The following is a 19665-nucleotide window of genomic DNA, read 5'->3' on the forward strand; positions in this document are numbered from 1 at the left end:
TATCTCCCTTTAGGTAAGGAAAGCCCTATATTGGGAATGTCATCCTGTATAGAAAGCATGTTATGTTTCCCGAATGTAGTGTTTTACCAAATTCCACAAGGATACAAGTATCGAGAAAATGACGTGTGTTCCTGTACAGCCAGCCACTACGCAATAGTAGAAGAAAGCTCCAAAAATTGATGGTTGGTATAAAAGCCATTTAGACAGTCTCCAGAGCTTTATGCAGCCTTTTCTGAAGGATTGGTATACTTCTGTTGGTTAATAGGATTCAGAAGTATCCAATTTTAGGATCTGCGTTTCTAAGCTGCAGCCAGAAGTGGCTCTTCCTGCTGCTGACATAATGCTATAATGCTTTGTGTTCTGCAGTAAAGATTGATTATAATAATGATTTTCCATCACACAGGAATCCCTAAGTGCATCGCAAATGGTACAGATTGTAAAGCATATATGGAAATCACTTCTCCCACCCTGAAATTCAGCCATTTTTAGGGAAAACCGTGGCAGCTGTTAAATAGTGCATAGAAATAACGTACCATAAATTTTATAAAAGGACGTGAAATGTATTATATCACAGAATATGCTGAGCTAATTTACAAGTTGGAAAGGATACAATAATTAGAACACTGTACTCTTGTGGAAAGTGCCAAGGGATGAGATCTCAGAAAGTCAAGAGCTCGGTTTTACATCTCATTTAAAAGATGGCACCTCCAGTAGTTCATTGATTCATACTGGGGTATTTGCTCATTCCTGACTCAGAGGGAAGAGGGTCCCCACCTCAGTCATTAATGTAACTTCCCTGCATCACCTGGGATTTCCCTAGAAGTCTCCCATCTAGCTAATGACAAAGCCCAACCCTGCGGAGTTTGGGAGATGTAACGAGATTCTGTGAACTGCACGGACACTGGCTCCAGTGCCCTGGAAAAGGATTGATTTGTGTGTGGAAGAGGGGGGAGTGGAATCAGATGTTGGCATCATCTCAGTGCAAATGATAAGGAATTATGTTTTTTATTTTAATTATCCTTCTATTAGTACTTTTTGGATTAGTAAATATGAAATCACACCACATATTATACAGAGCATTCAGCATTATGCTCATTTGGAATCTAAGAATGACAAGGTCCAGTGAGCCTTCTCTGCTCTCAGTATCCAACAGAGAGAGACATCCTTCTTCCAAACCCATGTCTTTCCCAGCGCTGCACCTTGCCGTATTCCTACAATTCAAATCAAAGTTATAAAATGGAATCATAGAGAACAAAGTTAAAAAATCATAACTGGGCTAATATCTGTGTAAAGATATTACACAGGAGACCACTGGATACAATAAGCAAACAAACAGAAAGAACACATAATATGCTTCACTCCCACTCTGCAAACCACTGCTCATAAATGGTAACTGCTTATACCTAGGCTGCTCAGGTTAACTCATCTGCAAGCTGAGGCATGTTACAAATCTTTAGTAATAACAGCCACCCAAAAACATACGAGAATCTAGCTAAGTCAGCTCTAGAAATTTGTCACATGCATCACTGCCTGCAAGGGTATGGTCACTTTAACACCTGACAGAGCCATAATGCTGCAGCATCACATGATCCAGGAAAATAGCCCTGGATGTCACCACCCAGCTGGGGTTGTAAAACCAGAAAACAGATAGGGCCAACTTGGCAAGAAATAGGAATGGGGACAAAATAGGCAGCAACAGTCACATATGGGCAATTTGCTCTACACTTTGATTTCAATTAAAGTGCAAGAAGAAACTGACAATGTCTGAATAAAATTGCTGAGCAGGGTCCAATATCCAAAAAGCTTCATAAAAGTACCTGAACCTAGCAGTGCTGCTGGTGTCTCAAAGGCAGTGCTCAGCAAAAAGGGTGATGGTCATGATACGAGGGGTACTCAGGGCTCACCTAGACTAGGGTAATTTGCACCGGTATAGCACTGATGTATTTACATAGGGGCAAACCCTTAGTGTGGGCACACTGCACTTCTGCAAAATGGGGTTGGCATCAATGCAGCTTATCCCAGTAAAGTTCCAAGCCCTGTTTTATCCCACTCTACAGCATCTGCTCTGAGGGGGTTGCAATGTGTGGCTCCACTGGTGTGAAGCAACCAAGCAGAAGCAAAGCCTCAGTAAGGGGAATGTATGAAAGGAAACCTCACCACTCTGACCGGCACTAAGAGAGAGAGAGAGACCCACCTGACCCAGCATCATCCTGACCTCTCCTTCTAAAGCATCAGATTGCCCAGAAGGCTGGCAGTGACTTTGGACTAGGGTCAGAAACAACACCAAAGAGTCTTTCAAACAAGCAGAAACCTCTGATGCAGCGACAGAGACAGTGCTACTGTAGCAACAGATGACATAGCCATTGAGGCCAGCAGGCTCTTTGACGTCTGACACCTGGTTTACACTTAATAGGTAGATCGACCTAGCTATGGAGCTCAGGGGTGTGAAAAATTCCCGAGCACCCCTGAGCACGATGGTTAAGCCATCCTAACCTCCAGCGTAGACCTGGCTTGGCAGATGGAAGAATTCCTTCATCAACCTAGCTCCCTCCGAGACCAACCCCTGGACCGTGTGCATCTGTCCACATGCTGCCTTTGTTTTGACTTCCTCTTACCTCATCTCTACATTCCTAACTTATTTGGTCCCTTGCTATCTAGTTCATAGTAAATAGTCCCCGGGGTGTTCTCCCTCTTCTCTTCGCTGGCTCTGACATTCTGTCTTTTCAGCCTACTACCCTATTTACTTATCGTATTTAGCACAAAGGTCCTGTTTTCAGCCTGATGATTCATTTACCTTCCTAATGCTGTCTTCCAAAAAATGAGGCCTCCCCCCTGCCCATGTATTAAATACTTATGTCAGGCTTCAGCTGCACTCCCTCTCAGGGAGGTGGATTACCTCCTACATTCCTACAGAAAACCCCCTTCCATTGATGTCAGAAGCATCTACATTATGATGCTACAGTGGTGTCGCTGCAGCTATGCCACTGTAGTGTCCATAGCATTAAAGCTAGCTCAGGTACGTCTACCCATGTGGCAGTGTAAAATACCCTGGGGCATGTGATTTTTATATGGAGTCATAACAACCTCAACTTCGGATGAGTCTAGCCAGTTGGGAGGTGACACAGTTTTTGTCCCAGTGCCCGAGGCCTGATTCTCATTTATGCTAAACCCTGCTCTGGCAGTGTAAGGGGGCCTGAAAGCGGGTGCATACCCTTAAAGGTCCCTTTACGTTGTCCGAACAGCGTAAAGGGGTCTTGGTATCAATGAGAAACAGACCTGGGTCTCTATTATTGCTTTATAAAAATTGAACTCTGCTCAGCCTGTACTTTGTGTGGGGTTTTTTGGTAGAAAAGCTATGCACAATCTCCTATTGGACAGAAGGGCCCATCAAATTTGGTATGCTGTATAGTCACAAGGCCCTGCTTTCATGACAGCTGGGGCTTTTTCTAGATATTGCTTTTGCTTTCCCTGTACAGTTTTACATGGCTCATTCCTATTCTCATGTGATTGATAGAGAGACGAATGAGGCGGAAGGAGCAGGTGGCAGCAGCCTCTGATCCGTTGCAAATTGTTTTACTCCTCTGGATCGACATGGGTTCTGGGGACCATCTTCAGAATGACTGGCTTCTTGGGTTGCAAGAAACCCTTTGTGTCCATCACCAGAGGGATCTTCACCATTTGTAGAGAAAAATGAAAAGAAAGCCAGTGAATGTGGGGAGCTAGTGAGGGACACAGCAGACATTATATTCCTTCTGACAAAAGCCCAACACCCTGGGAATGTCTACATGTCGGTTTGGGATTATGATTCACAGCTTGAGTAGACATACAGGCGCTAGCTGTCATCGAGCTAGCATGCAAAAAATAAAAGGTAGCCATGGCAGCATGAACAGCAGGAGGGGCTAACTGCCCCGAGTACATACCTCGGGTCTCTGACGGACACGCACTCAGAGAGGCTACACTCTATTTTTAGCATGCAAGCTCAGAGAGTGCTAACATGAATATGAAGTGTGGACATACCCTACAAAGCGTCCACTCATGTCTCACACCCTTTGCTTTCACTCGTTTGCATTTTTCTGACCTATTGCATGAGCCCACTGTTGCCAAATAAGTTGCTACAGGTCCAGTGAGAAGGGTGCAGTACAGGTATAATGTTCTCCAGTAGCAGGAGCAATATTGCTTCAATTCTGCCCCCCCCCCCAAGATACTGATATATTGGGAGGAGCTCAATGAGAACCACACAACTGATGAGGGAACTGGACATACAAGGAAAGGTTTCACGAGGTAAATCTGTCAAGCTTGGCTGAGCAATGACTAAGCAGAGACATGGTACCACTCTGTTAAAAGTTGATGAGTGTAAACACTGAGGAGGGAGAGGTATTGTGTGTGACATACAGGAGTAATGGAACAAAACTAAGAAAGGATTATCAGACTGAATAGCCGGAGAAACTTCCTGTCAGTGAGATGCACCAGTGAGTGTATGGTCCTAAAAATAGCCATGTAGAGGTTCCCACTCGGGCTGGAGCTCAGGATCTGAAACCCACCCCCGTCTCTGGCTTCAGAGCCTGAGCAGGACTGTCTACTTGGCTCTTTTTAGTGCCGTAAACCCTTCTTTAGACACGGACTGTGAGACTCGCTGCTGTGGGTATATTTTTAATGAGTAGATGTAGATGTACCCTTAATCAGCTCACAGTCTTGGGGTCCTTTTAGACTCAATATAACCATGTAACAAATAACCCAAATAACCATGGTAACAAACAAAAAAAACCCCAAACACCACCACATGCCTCTAATCCACGGTGAAACCTTCCTGCTTTTGTAGTGTGAACGTAAAACCAACTCTGCCTACCAGGTTCAGTGCTCCAGAATCTATCAGCCTCTGAATGGGGAAAGGGATTATGTGCGTGAGAGACACAGTGCCCCATCTGTTCTGAGACACAGGTGACAATGTGCGCATGTGATTATCTCAACGAGACTATGGTCGTGCGACGGGGTATACAAACCCTATGTTGGGCAACAAGGGGTTAAGGAGCTGTTCTGGACTCAGCTTGCCCTGCCCTACCATGCATATAAGAGATGCACAGGCTGGAGGAGGTGGGAGCAGAACAGCTCAGGGGCAGAGCAAGGAAGAGAGCAGACCCGCAACTCGCAGCTCCTGAGGGAAGAGCTGAGGGAAGGTAGGGATCTGTGCCAGGGGCACCCTGAGTGGGAGCCATTCCCCCTCTCCCATGTGGACTCAGTTTATTGGTACAGAGTGCTAACTGCGGACAATAGAGGGGTGACCTAGGGAGGGTTGACTTAAGGCTCTTCTGGGTGTTGGAGCCCTGTGTCGCCCTCACATGGCCCTGGGCCAGAGCCTGGTGAGGTGGGAGGGGCTGGGGTCCCCTATCAAAATCCCCTCTGCAGGATGAAGGGCCTAAGCCCCAGCCACTAGGCAACGCTCCCCACGAGCGAAGACCATCACAGGTAGTAAAACAAACAATACAGATACAAGGATGGATTCTCACCGGGGTGTCTTTGCAGGTTCTGAAGGAAAACCTTTGCAACAGCACAATCATGGCCACTTTCAGGCTGAGAAGGGCAAACCTCATTCCAATGCAGTTCCTGGGACCAGCTCCAAAGGGCAGGAAAATGTAGGGGTCCATGTTCTCTCTGTTCTCTTTACTGAACCTGGTTCCAATCAGAGAAAAGAAGAAACAAGTTAGGAGAAACTACTGTCTCAGGACCTGTCCTCTTTGTTGGATTTGGCATGCTCAATGGATTGGGAGGAGGCAAAGGCCTGTTTTGCATATTTCAATCAGAACTTATCTATTTTCCTTGTTCCTCCCTCACCGTACAACACCCTCCCACCCCCTTCCATGCTGGTGCCTAGAATTAGCTGTACATCTCCAGGGCTTTCAAATGAGCAGGAAGTCCGAGAATATACTTGTGATTTCATGGGAACTCTTCTCAGAACTCAAGTTGAAATTCCTCTCATCCCAGAAACTAAACCCAGAGTCCATATCACAAAAAACAGCTCTAGATCTTCTTCTTATACAAGTAAATGGACAAACTGAGCAAGTGTCTCTCCCTGTCCGGTCTGCACAAGAGCTAGCTTTTGAGACATGCCGCTCAGAAGAGAAGAGATATTCTTTCTTTGTGCTGCAAACCAGACAAGATCTGTAAAATAAAAGAGCTTTGCCAGTGAAACATTTCAATAATCCTAAGTCAAAATGACAACTTATATTTTTATAGCACTTTCCATGCCAAAGTACTTCACAGATTTTAATGGATCTACAAACTAGGTAAGGCTCACGACAATCACCATTGAAATACAGACTCTGGGGTAGAATGGAGCAGCTGTTTCATGGCATACAACAACACTACACAAACGGTTAGACGAGGAAGTGAAGAAGAATACTCTATCTAACTGTAATGGGGAAATGTAGGCAAGGTAGATTATTATACCCCAGGCTGGACTTTAGCCAGAATACCCATACTCTTATGAAAAGCAGCACGGGAACATTAATCACCACAAGTGGACAAAATTTCTATTTTACTCTGCATCTGAACCAACAGTACCTGCAGAAGGCCAGCGCTCTAGCTTCAGTGTGAGGTACAGGTGCAATGCTGACCCAGAGGATCGTGTTCCACCTGCTGAATTCCCAACACTACTTCCCAGAGCGCACACACACAATGGCAGGTGTTCGTTGGCTCTCGCCCATCCAACTGCTGAGGTGGCCCTACCATGGCTAGCTTGGGAGAGCTGTTTGGAGCTCATCGCAAAGAGGTTAAGTTGACTTCAGAGTAACTTGCACGAAACTTCTAGTTCTTTAGTTATTTTTACGTTATCCATTGAAAAGTGGTGCTATCTTCCATCAGTTGAACCACTTGCCAGCCATGTATCTGATACTAGAGCAGAGCTGGCCATCTAGCACAGTTCTCATCACTGTGCGTAAATCCCATTGGGTAATTACAGTTCGTCTGTCTAAGATTCCTCATGCAGGTTCAGCTGGACATGTTATTCTTCACGTCTCCTCCTAAACTTTGGCCCCGTGCTGCCAGGCACTGTTAAACAGCTGCCCTGTTTCACTCCAGAGGTGGGTGCATTTCAATGACTGGGGATTAGTCTGCAATAGTTTGTAGAGTTTGGGCTCTTCACATGAACACTGCTATATAAATGTCAGCTCTTAATATCATTATTGAGAGAGACAATTATTCCTGGCTCTCTGTGCCAACTTGGAATGGCTGCTGGCCTTTTGCAATCCAGTGAGGGTTAGGCCACCTAATTCCATCAGATTCTTGCCTCATTTCTCAGGGCCTGACCCATCAGTAATTCCTGAGCAGGGAACATTTCATAATGTGAACTGGAAAATTAAATTTTATTTTCAACACCTCTTTGCCCTTCCATCACTGATCTGCATGGCACTGTGCCAGTCACCCAATTGCTATGGCTTTAATGTCTGGCCATAAACCCCTCAGTGCTATAGCTGCTGAGAGCTGGTTTCAGTGTCATTTTCTTCAATACAGTTCATTAAATTCCATGCACAGTTTATGGATGTAGATCATAAAACTCCCCGCGCGGCAACGGCAGGACTGGACGTCAGACATTAATAAATGCCTCATTTAAATGTTATAGTCACGCTTCCCCCACCTTTGCTGCCATTTTCACCCACACACTTCAGGAGGAAGCAGCATTTCTTCCCCCTCCCTGGCCCTTACCTCTCAGGCCTGAACTCTTCTGGCTCTGGCCAGTATTCCGAGTCCTGATGCAGCACGTAGGCTGGGATCATTGTCACGGTGCCTTTCGGAATGGTCACTCCGTTTATCTCAATGGTTTTCTTGCAGACTCTTTCGATCCGCCCACCTACGGGGAAGAGCCTGAGGGTTTCATTCACTACCATGTCGAGATACTCCATCTGCAGGATGGCATCATAGGTGGGAGCAGCCTGGGGAGGGAAAGGCAGAGGGAACCAGATTTTCAGGTACAGAGGAGGCCATCTCAGGGCTTGCCTGGCTGCATATATGCACAGTAGCCATGCTAAACAAATCGGGATGACCATGGGACCCGGGGGCAAATTGTCCTGTCCACCTCCAGCAGGACAGCACCCTCTAGCATGAGACTGAGGTACTGGTACAGTGCTGACCCAGAGGGCTGCTCCTTTAAATACTGCAGCATGTGGATGCCAATGGTTAAACTGGGGCTAGTGAGGTCCCCTCAATCCCCATCCTTGGTCCTGCCCTGCCATTCCAGGTGCCCCCTGGCACAGACAGGCAGGTCACACGAGGGAACTTCCCTAGACATCTCTACTCCCTGATGTACCCAGATGCTATCGAAAGACTGGGTTGCTATGGCCAAAGGAAGCCCAGGTCACAATGGTGCATGGTGTAGGATTGACAGCCCTGGTTGGGGAAAAATCATGGAGCAGGTCCTCAAAGAATCAATCCTGAAGCACTTGCATGAGAGGAAAGTGATCAGGAACAGCCAGCATGGATTCACCAAGGGAAGGTCATGCCTGACTAATCTAATTAACTTTTATGATGAGATTACTGGTTCTGTGGATGAAGGGAAAGCAGTGGATGTATTGTTTCTTCACTTTAGCAAAGCTTTTGACACGGTCTCCCACAGTATTCTTGTCAGCAAGTTAAGGAAGTATGGGCTGGATGAATTCACTATAAGGTGGGTAGAAAGCTGGCTAGATTGTCGGGCTCAACGGGTAGTTATCAATGGTTCCATGTCTAGTTGGCAGCCGGTATCAAGTGGAGTGCCCCAAGGGTCGGTCCTGGGGCCGGTTTTGTTCAATATCTTCATAAATGATCTGGAGGATGGTGTGGATTGCACTCTCAGCAAATTTGCATATGATACTAAACTGGGAGGAGTGGTAGATACGCTGGAGGGGAGGGATAGGATACAGAAGGACCTAGACAAATTGGAGGATTGGGCCAAAAGAAATCTGATGAGGTTCAATAAGGATAAGTGCAGGGTCCTGCACTTAGGACGGAAGAACCCAATGCACAGCTACAGACTAGGGACCGAATGGCTAGGCAGCAGTTCTGCGGAAAAGGACCTAGGGGTGACAGTGGACGAGAAGCTGGATATGAGTCAGCAGTGTGCCCTTGTTGCCAAGAAGGCCAATGGCATTTTGGGATGTATAAGTAGGGGCATAGCGAGCAGATCGAGGGACGTGTTCGTTCCCCTCTATTCGACATTGGTGAGGCCTCATCTGGAGTACTGTGTCCAGTTTTGTGCCCCACACTTCAAGAAGGATGTGGATAAATTGGAGAGAGTCCAGCGAAGGGCAACAAAAATGATTAGGGGTCTGGAACACATGACTTATGAGGAGAGGCTGAGGGAGCTGGGATTGTTTAGCCTGCAGAAGAGAAGAATGAGGGGGGATTTGATAGCTGCTTTCAACTACCTGAAAGGGGGTTCCAAAGAGGATGGCTCTAGACTGTTCTCAATGGTAGCAGATGACAGAACGAGGAGTAATGGTCTCAAGTAGCAGTGGGGGAGGTTTAGATTGGATATTAGGAAAAACTTTTTCACTAAGAGGGTGGTGAAACACTGGAATGCGTTACCTAGGGAGGTGGTAGAATCTCCTTCCTTAGAGGTTTTTAAGGTCAGGCTTGACAAAGCCCTGGCTGGGATGATTTAACTGGGATTTGGTCCTGCTTCGAGCAGGGGGTTGGACTAGATGACCTTCTGGGGTCCCTTCCAACCCTTATATTCTATGATTCTATGATTCTATGAACCTCCTGTGTACAGAACAGATGCTCCGCCTTCCACCCAGGTTCAGCTCAGCCCCCGCGCAGCAGCGACCAGGGTGCATCTGCTGGACACAGAGCACTGCAAACCCCTCTAACCTTGTTGGGAAGAGCAGCATCAATCTCCTCCTGCAGTCTCTGCTGCACGTCGGGGTGAGTGGCCAGGTTATATGAGAGGAAGTTGAGGGTGAAGCTGGTGGTCTCATGACCAGCTAAGATAAAGACAAGGGCCTGCGCCATAATCTCCTTGTCAGACAGAGCTGAAAAAAGAGGCAAGAAAGCATACAGGGAGGGTGAAGCCTCCCTCCTATACACTGCCCAGCTCAGATGAGAGTCCTACCCGGGCATCCATTTACTACAGTTCCTTTGCTGATCATTTAAGTACAATAGCGAAAGGTCCATCTGACATGGGTTAACCACTCTAGAATCCAATAAGCAACAGCGGCAAGTGGTGGACTTGACTCCCCTCTCGCCCTGCTGTAAATCAGGAGTAACTCCATTAAAATCAACTGAGTCACATCCGTGTCCGTGAGGTGGGAAACAGGCTCATTGAGTTTATTCACTGCAACACAGCAGCCTGAAGAGCAGGGGTAGGAGAGACCCTGCTCTGGAGAGGGTTTGTGGAACTGCACTCTTGCTCCACAGTGGGTTTGAAAATATAAGAACATAACAGAGATATTCATAGGTGGACAGATGTCTGACACTCTCCCCTAGGCTCTGAGGTGAGCTGCAAGCTCCTGAGGGAAGGTGCTAAGCACGCTGGCAGCACTCTGCAATAATTATTATTTAACAATTCTACTGCAGCAGTGTCAGAGGCCACAGCAGGATTAGGGCCCCATCGTGCAAGGCGCTGTACAAACACAAACCCAAAGAGCTTACAAACGAAGAAGGAGAGGGATAAAATCAAACTATTGTGACAAAGTTCCTCTTCTGCCTTGGTGGGTCTTGTGCTTATTGGTGGATTTGCTCGCCTCAGAGATTCACGGCAACCCTCAGTCTGGCCACTTTTGCTAGTGGCTCAAACCTGCCATTTACTCAGATAACCTCATCACTGTCGAGCATGGGGAAAGGGAGGAGAACAATCCCCGCAGTCTCTGCTGACACACCTAGTGGGTCAGGGGTAGGCCAGGAACCTTCCCCTCTGGTGGGACCGACAATCCAGGTCACCTCTTCTTGTCTCAAATAGGGAGTTGAGGGAGATGGGGGGAACCCGGGCCCGCCCTCTACTCCGGGTTCCAGCCCAGGGCCCTGTGGATTGCAGCTGTCTACAGTGTCTCTTGTAACAGCTGCGTGACAGCTACAACTCCCTGGGCTACTTCCCCATGGCCTCCTCCCAACTCCTTCTTTATCCTCACCGCAAGACCTTCCTCCTGATATCTGATAACGCTTGTACTCCTCAGTCCTCCAGCAGTATGCCTTCTCATTCTCAGCTTCTTGCGTCTCTTGCTTCCAGCTCCTGGCACACACCTCACTAACTGAAGTGAGGTCCTTTTTAAAACCAGGTGCCCTGATTAGCCTGCCTGTCCTAATTGATCCTGGTAGCTTCTTAATTGGCTCCAGGTGTCCTAATTAGCCAGCCTTAATTGGGTCCAGCAACCTCCTTGATTGTTCTGGAACAGTCCATTATCCTACTCAGGGAAAGGGGACCTGCTTAATCTGGGGCTAATATATCTACCTTCGATCATTCTCCTGTTGCCATCTGGCCTGACCCTGTCACACTATGTCCAAATTTTACTTATATGACACACATTTTTATACTTTATTATGAATTGTTTTAAAATATAATAGCTACATCGGAACTCTTTGATTACCCTTGGCCTCCCTTTTACTGCTGGCTGAGTTTCTTCTATAGGATCTTGAGGAATGGCATACAGGAAGGGAGAGTAGTTACTGGCTTTCCGGGGGGGGGGAATGGGGGGGTGTTCCATGTACAGAGGAAGACAGGATGAAAAGAGCTATGGGAATGACGGACAAGTGAGTGATCAAGGCTAAAGTCATTGGTAGAGTACGGGAGGATATGGCAAGAGACAAGGGTAGAGAAGTAAGGATTTTTTTTTAAATTATAGCAACTTGGAGCACCTAGGGTCAACTCCTGAGTCATCTGCCCTGCTGGCTTTGACTCAGATTTCACACAGGTAAATCTCCAGTTCGGTTGATTAAGTGCCTCGGGATTTGCCCCTCGCTCATTAGGTTTGATTCTATCCGATTTCATATGTAGCACAAATCATTACTGTCCTGATTCTCATGAGCGCTGAGAATTGACAACTCCCATTGGTTTCAGTAGGGATTGTGGGTGCTCAGCATCTCTGAAACTCCAGCTGTCAATTCCCTTTCTCTATTTCTGAGAGAGATCCAGATCACAGCATGGATTTCTGGAAAGCACAGAACTTGCTTTGGCGGGGGTGGGAGGGAAGGAATTTCTGGTCATTCTCCTGATGTGTACTAAAACTCCGTCCCTCCAAAACCCTATATGAAATATCCCAGCTAGTGGCTGGGAGGAGGAGGGGCCTGTAGCCTTACCTTTATAGGAGTGTGTCTTCTCATTAGATTCAGAGCTGCCATCTGAACTCTGTGAGTCAACCATCAGCTGCAGGAAATCCACCCGGACCTGGGGATGGAAGGACAGAGTCAGGGCAGAGCTACAGCACAAAGGAAGGTGTGCTTGCAGTGCAGGTAGGCATGCCTGTGCTAGCTTTAATCTAGCTAGCACAGGTAACAATAGTAGTAAAGACACGGTGGCAGGGACTTCAGTGCAGGCTAGCAACCTGAGTACATACCCAGGGTTCCCTGCATGCTTGTACTGGGGCTGCTAGCCTGCACTGAAGCCCATGCTGCCACATCTTCACTACTGTTACCCATGCTAACTAAATTAAAGCTAGTGTGGGCTATGCTCACCTGCGCTATAATCACACCTTCCTGTGCTGTGTAGGTGCACCCTCAGAGGAGCAGTGGGTGGAATGAAAGGCTAGTCCAGCACAGGCTTTCCCTCTGATGCTTCATCCCCAGTTCCTCCATCAGTCCAGCAATATAAGGAGGATGTGAAGGAAGACCTCAAAGTATGGTGGCTAGGAGGCTCCTTAAGGTGCACGCTGGAGACCCATTTTGAGCAAGGGGATTAATTTCTTCTCATGAAAGCCTGAGCAGGACACTTATCCAGTCTCACCCAAATTTGGCAAACTGGGAGCTTGTATGGAGTGTCGCCTCTGGGGACAGGCTCAGAAACCTTCCCCACACAGGGTATGAACTACTCAATTTCCAGCGTGAGGAGACATACCCGTGCTAGTTCTGACTGCATTAGCGTGCTAAAAATAGAACCATAGCCGCAGCAGCATGAGCAGTGGGAGGGGCTAGCTACCTGAGAACGTACCTAGAGTCTTGGATGGAATTCTACTTGGGGCGTATCAAGGTTCCTTCCTCACTCTGAACTCTAGGGTACAGATGTGGGGACCTGCATGAAAAACCCCCTAAGCTAATTTTTACCAGCTTAGGTTAAAACTTCCCCAAGGTACAAACTATTTTACCTTTTGCCCTTGGACTTTATTGCTGCCACCACCAAGGGTCTAACAAATGTATAACAGGGAAAGAGCCCACTTGGATACGTCTTTCCCATCAAAATCCTCCCAAACCCTACACCCCCTTTCCTGGGGAAGGCTTGATAAAAATTCTCACCAATTTGCATAGCTGAACACAGACCCAAACCCTTGGATCTTAAGAACAATGAAAAAGCAATCAGGTTCTTAAAAGAAGAATTTTAATTAAAGAAAAAGTAAAAGAATCACCTCTGTAAAATCAGGATGGTAAATACCTTACAGGGTAATCAGATTCAAAACATCGAGAATCCCTCTAGGCAAAACCTTAAGTTACAAAAAGACACAAAAATAGGAATATACATTCCATTCAGCACAGCTTATTTTATCAGCCATTTAAACAAAACAGAATCTAATGCATATCTAGCTAGACTACTTACTAAGTTCTAAGACTCCATTCCTGTTCTGTTCCTGGAAAAACAACACACAGACAGAGAGAACCTTTGTTCTCCCCCCTCCAGCTTTGAAAGTATCTTGTCTCCTTATTGGTCATTTTGGTCAGGTGCCAGCGAGGTTATCCTAGCTTCTTAACCCTTTACAGGTGAAAGGGTTTTTCCTCTGGCCAGGAGGGATTTTAAAGGTGTTTACCCTTCCCCCTATATTTATGACAGGGCGCTTCGCCCTTCCTGCTGTTTGAGCTATTGCCGCCACACTTCTAATTTTAGCACACAAGCTTCATCGGAGCTGGCACGGGTCTGTTTCGTGGAGCTGGAAATTACATCTCCAGCTTAGTCATACTCTCAGAGCAAGCGCATGCATGCTAAGGAAGACGAGGTGGGCCAGACTGACCAAGTGGTTGTTCTTCTGCCTCTCCTTCTTGATGCTCTGGATAATGTTGAGGAAAAGTCCAGGAAGCCCGAGGGAAACAGACTCACGTTCATCTTATCCAGCACTGGTGTCAGGAAGGGGAACATCACTGAACAAGAGAGAAAGGAAACAGTTCCCCTCGTGGTTAACAGGCTGCAGCTCAGCAAAGAGGGCTGCAGTGGGATGTGTGCTCCAAGGCACAGCGGGAGAGTGGGCAGAGTCCGGGTAACTCGCCAAGGACAACTAGCCTGCCAAATGACCTTTTTCCAGTGCTTCTGGCTCTAATGACAACTGGTGACTCCCAATTTATTTCACCTAGTTCAGACCCCTGGTCAAGAGGGATTACAGGAGTCCTCCGCTGTGGCGTGGGTGGGAATTTCACTTGAGAATCTCCTGACTTTTACCCCTCTACTTAGCCAACTGTGATGCCACATTCAGTGTAGTTGTCCTGCCAAGGGAATAAAAGTTCTCCCTCTTACCTCTGTATCCAGTTATTTTGCCTGGGTGCTGCAGACTGAGCTGGCCAAAGGAATAGGGGAGAATCTCTCTGTATAAGTATCTTTACAAATCTGTCAGGGAGGGCCTGATCTTACAAGGGGCTGAGCACCTCCTGAAAAGTGAAGGGGACCCTGAAATCCCAAAGGAGATGATGGGAGATAGGGTACACAGGCCCTAAGGCACTAATCTAGGAGTTTGAGTCTTTAGGTGTGTAGGATCCTCATACCTACTGACAGGAGCAGTGGGTTAAAGAAATTGAATGAGAGATACTTCTTGATGTAGGCGACAAGGGGGTCATTGGGGTTGTTCATGGAGTCGATGTTCACAGTAAATGAAGTGCTGGCCACCACGTCCAAACTGTAGGTGCCGAAGATGCTGAGGAGAGAGGTGGAGAAAATGAATGCGAGGAACTCAGCAGGACAAGGGGATCCTCCCTGGGAGAATCCTCAGCACAGAGAACTTCCCCTCCTCAAGGACTCAATACCCCCCAAACCTGGCACCTTGGTTTATTCATAAAAGGAAAAGATAGAGATGAGAGCTAGAATTGGTTAAATGGTATCAATTATATATAGTAATGGCAAAATTCTTGGTTCAGGCTTGCAGCAGTGATAGAATAAACTGCAGGTTCAAATCAAGTCTCTGGAGTACATCCACAGCTGGGATGGGTCTTTCAGTCCTTGGTTCAAAGCTTCAGTGTAGCAAAGTTCCTCCAGAGGTAAGAAGCAGGACTGAAGACAAAATGGGGGAGCTGCAGAAGCTTTTTAGATTCTCTTGCCATGTGGTCTTTCTTTCTTTGTTCCAAAGACAAGCTGTCCATCACATGGCATGGAAAAACCTCAGAGTTCTGTCCATAGGCATGTCCCTGCATACCTTGCTGAGTCACAAGGCGTCTCTGCCTTCTCTCAATGGGTCAGTTGTACAGCTGATGGTCCTTAATGGGCCATCAAGCAGGCTAGGCAGAGCTGACACCAACTTCTCTGGAGTGTCACCCAGAAGCATAGCATAAGTTTCAAATACAGACAGTATAGAGCCAATATTCTTAACTTCAACTACAAAAATGATACACACATATAGACAGCATAATCATTGTCAGCAAACCATAACCTTGTCTTAGACACCTCATTTGCCCCCCTTTATATAAGGTTTAGTGCCACTACAGGACCTTGGTTGCAACAATGATCTATACGGTCCCAGATTATGTCAATAATGTCACAAGGTGCTTGCTCTGAAATGCTGATGGAATTTAGAGCTTGTTCTTTGCTACCGTGCACTGCAGTTCAGCTCCATCCCCCTACCGTCCAGTGTGCTGGGCTCATAAAGAGAGAGATTGAGGGCAATTTAGTCATAAAGGGAACTGGCAAAAACTGGGGAAATGTGTCCTGTTCATACCCAAAGTGGGGGCAAGGACCTGATTTTGACAGGACCTCAGCAGCAGCCTGGGGCTCTGCTCTGTGAGGGCCAGACAGAATGGCAACTTCAAAGGCTCCAGGCTCATTTTGGGATCTAGAAGCCATGATTTCTTGAGGGGGTTGTAAAGCTGGGGAAAGGCGGTCTCCCTTCCTTGGCTGGAAAGGCTTACTCAGAGCACAGGGGTACAGTCTGGACTGCACTGATGGGAGGTGCCATTATCTCCAGTTTAGGTGGAAGGGGAAGCACTCCACAGACAGAAACGGCATCTCTGAAAGTGCTGCTGCTGAGGAACAAGGGAGAGCACAGAGAGAGGCAGTTTGTGCCTCCCTGGGACACCCGGCACAGGCTACAGGAGCCCTGAGGGCCGCTCAAATATGTGTCTGACTACAATGACCCCTATGGGGGTTGGCAGGGGAGCTGAATCTTCAAGGAGCAGGCCGGGCCCAGCCATGCCTCCTCCAACCCTTGCTATGCCCCGACTTCATATCCCAGAATGCCCCTGTGATTGTAGGGGAGCAGCTCCGCCTAGCTGTCAGAGTCACGTCTAGGGGCTCCCTGTGCTTGAGGTATTCCTGGGGGGGCACTCATGCCTGCCCTGCAACCTTAGCTGGCACAAGGGGCTGTAGTGCTATGTCAAATCTGGCCCAGCGGGGGTAGGACTGGGCTATTTTCTAATCTGCTGTGCAAACAAAAGATCAGAGCTCTATCTGCCATCATCCCAACACTGATCAGAGCGTTACAACCCCATCCGGAAACAAAGGGTGAGAGAAGAGTGTGATGGGGTGAAAGGGTTAAAGGCCAGCTGGGCACATTCAGTCTACCTGGGCAATAGTCAGACCCTAGCTTGTCAGCCAGAGAGGACGGGACTGAAAACGGACGGGGTGATAACTCCACGGACACCTGGGCCTTATAAACAGGCTGAGAGAGTTCAGGCAAGCGGGCTGCTGCAAAGGGCACTGTTAGGGTACGTCTACACAGCAAAGAAAAACCTGCCACTGGCCCATGCCAGCTGACCAGGGCTGGCTCGGTGACCCTCTCACCCTGCAGGGACCTAGAGTCTGCGCTCCAGCCCGAGTCTGGAAGTCTACACAGCAATGAAACAGCCCCGCGATCCTGAGTCGGCTAGCCCGGGTTTTTCTTCACTGTGTAGACGTACCCTTAGTGGCTAGAGGCCTCAGGGAGACTTAGGTGGGTGGGACAGAGCTGGAGAAAGGCAGTGGAACCCCAGGGAAGGGTTGAGCACAGGACCCAGAAGATAGGCTGACTCTGGGACTTTGGACTGCACTTGGACATTTATTATTTTTGGGCCTAGTCACTTCTCAGCTGGAGGGGCTGAATGGTGCCCCAAAACAGATAGCCTGCCAGGGGTGCTAAAGATGAAAACCCCTGCATCATTTTTCCCTGACACCAGAGGGCACTCTTGAGGTGAGCACTCCCCATTACAAAGAGCCTTTGAGAGACACAGCGGAAGATCTCAGTGTGTTCCAGTAGCCTCAGTCATATTTTCAGCACAGAGGAACTGAGACTGGTGAACCTGGGCTGCCCTGAGGAGCAGGTACGTCTACACTGCTAAAAACAGGGTGTGTTCTTAACTTGAGTTAGCTAGCATACCTTTTATTCTGCAGGGAAGACAACCCCTTAGTGTGAATCCAACCTAAAGGCATCACCTACACTTAGGGTGACCATCTTTGTTGGATGGAAATAAGGGAAAACCACATGAAAAAATTGTCAATGCTTTATTTTTAGAGGCATTTTAGGGACAAGCCATTTCCCATGGCATACTGTGTATCTTTCTCCGAAGTGAACATCTCTCCTGCCCTCAGGTGTAAAGTGTAATTATCAAAAGCTTCAATGTAATGTTTGGTTTCAGAGCAGCAGCCGTGTTAGTCTGTATCAAAAGAAAAGGAGGACTTGTGGCACCTTAGAGAGTAACAAATTTATTTGAGCATAAGCTTTCATGAGCTACAGCTCACTTCATTGGATGCATACAGTGGAAAATACAGTGAAGAGATTTTATATACACAGAGAACATGAAACAATGGGTGTTACCATACAGACTGTAATGAGAGTGATCAGGAAAGGTGAGCTATTACCAGCAGAAGAGTGTGGGCGGGGTGGGAGGCGAACCTTTTGTAGTGATAATCAAGGTGGGCCATTTCCAGCAGTTGACAAGAATGTGTGAGGAACAGTAGCCGTCAAAAGCTTATGCTCAAATAAATTTGTAAGTCTCTAAGGTGCCACAGTAGTCCTGTTCTTTTTGCTGATACAAACTAACACGGCTGCTACTCTAAACCCTTAAATTCTACAGAAGCTGATTGGGCCACTAGAGAAAGGATGCTACCATATACTGCACAATATCCATTCTTACTCCTGCTCAATACAACTCTCATGCCTTCACTTCGGATCACTCTGTGACACTGCACCCCATATTCTTCACAGTGATATTATGATGATATGATTATAGCATAATTATGATGCATTTTATACAAGATAAGTCATGTGAGGTGTCACTGAAAAAGTTATAATTTTCTGAATATGATTATCCTCTTTGTATGCACATATCACTTTTGTATCTGAAGTTAAGAATATTGACTATGTATCTGTATTTCAAATATAGGTACACCTGGGTGATGCCCACTAGGCAAGATGCTTTCAGTCTAGACAGTGGGTGGGGAAGGGCCTATTCAGGGTAATGAGTCATTAGGAAAAACAACAGGCCTTAGGAGAAGCTTATCCCCCACCTGGTGAGCCCTTTTGAGAACGCTACAGACAGCCGGTAAGTAACAGCTGCTATGACTCTACAAGAACATGTGACCAGGCCACATGATTCTGAACTCCATCTTGGGATGTCAGTATTTTTCCATAAATCGGTCTGGGAACCAAGTTTTGAAACAAAGGGTTCCCACCATATGCTAAAGCTAAATAAGGCAGGGAGTGACATCATCTGAGGTTCTTCACTCCCCACACAAGAAGACTCTTGGAAACGTCTGAGGAACAAAGACTGAACCGGGGGAAGTGCTAAAGGGATTTTTAGCTGGTGAATGAAACACCTGGGGATTCCAAGCTGTAAAGCAAGTGCAGCTTGCCCCTTAAGAATCTGCAGCCTGCTTGTATCATTTCTCAGGGTGAGAATCTGGTAATTCATATCCAATCTATTTAGTATATTAAGCTTAGTTTGCATTTTTTGTTTATTTGCTAGGTAATCTGCTTTGATCTGTTTGCTATCACTAATAATCACTTAAAATCTATCTTCTGTAGTTAATAAACTTGTTTTTGTTTTAATCTAAACCAGTGAGCTTTGACTGGAGTGCTTGGGGAAAATCTCTGCTTGGTTACCACAAGTGTGCATTGTTCTCTTCACATTGAGGGAGAGGCGGACCGGGTATTAAACCCATATACTGGCCAGATTTGACCAGGGCAGGATGGTACTGCTCTGGGATCCTAAGCTGGGAAGCTGGTGGTTAGAGAGCCTGTGTGTAACTGCAGCTGGGTGTGTCCCTACCTGTGTGAATGCTCGTGAAAGTGCAGGCTGGAGGGCTTTGCAGCTTGTCACAGCAGTACAGTGTGAAAGGGAGCCCAGACCGGTGGGTCAGAGGGCTCAGTGGTACTCCAATTCCAGGTG

At 47.1% G+C, this 19665-nt stretch overlaps 1 protein-coding gene across 1 annotated transcript; it reads right to left on the reverse strand.

Moving 5' to 3' along the window:
* Positions 1-986: 986 nt before the first annotated feature.
* LOC142068423 (cytochrome P450 3A19-like) lies at positions 987-7921 on the reverse strand. The gene is made up of 3 exons (XM_075117597.1): positions 7699-7921; positions 5505-5667; positions 987-3669 (listed from the first exon to the last, which is right to left on the reverse strand). Exons 1-3 carry the CDS (start codon positions 7893-7895, stop codon positions 3574-3576), a joined length of 456 nt encoding a protein of 151 aa, XP_074973698.1. The 5' UTR covers positions 7896-7921; the 3' UTR covers positions 987-3573.
* Positions 7922-19665: the final 11744 nt, after the last annotated feature.

This window comes from Caretta caretta, chromosome 10, assembly GCF_965140235.1.
Source record: "Caretta caretta isolate rCarCar2 chromosome 10, rCarCar1.hap1, whole genome shotgun sequence".
NCBI lineage: Eukaryota > Metazoa > Chordata > Testudines > Cheloniidae > Caretta > Caretta caretta.

What these genes read in the sequence shown, in the direction of transcription:
- LOC142068423 (XM_075117597.1), bottom strand. Translation starts at nt 7,895, where the DNA reads ATGGAGTATCTCGACATGGTAGTGAATGAAACCCTCAGGCTCTTCCCC. An exon ending in GAAGAGTTCAGGCCTGAGAG is followed by an intron (nt 5,668 to 7,698) that starts GTAAGGGCCAGG and finishes GATTGGAACCAG; the next exon opens with GTTCAGTAAAGAGAACAGAG. An exon ending in GAACCTGCAAAGACACCCCG is followed by an intron (nt 3,670 to 5,504) that starts GTGAGAATCCAT and finishes CAAATGGTGAAG; the next exon opens with ATCCCTCTGGTGATGGACAC.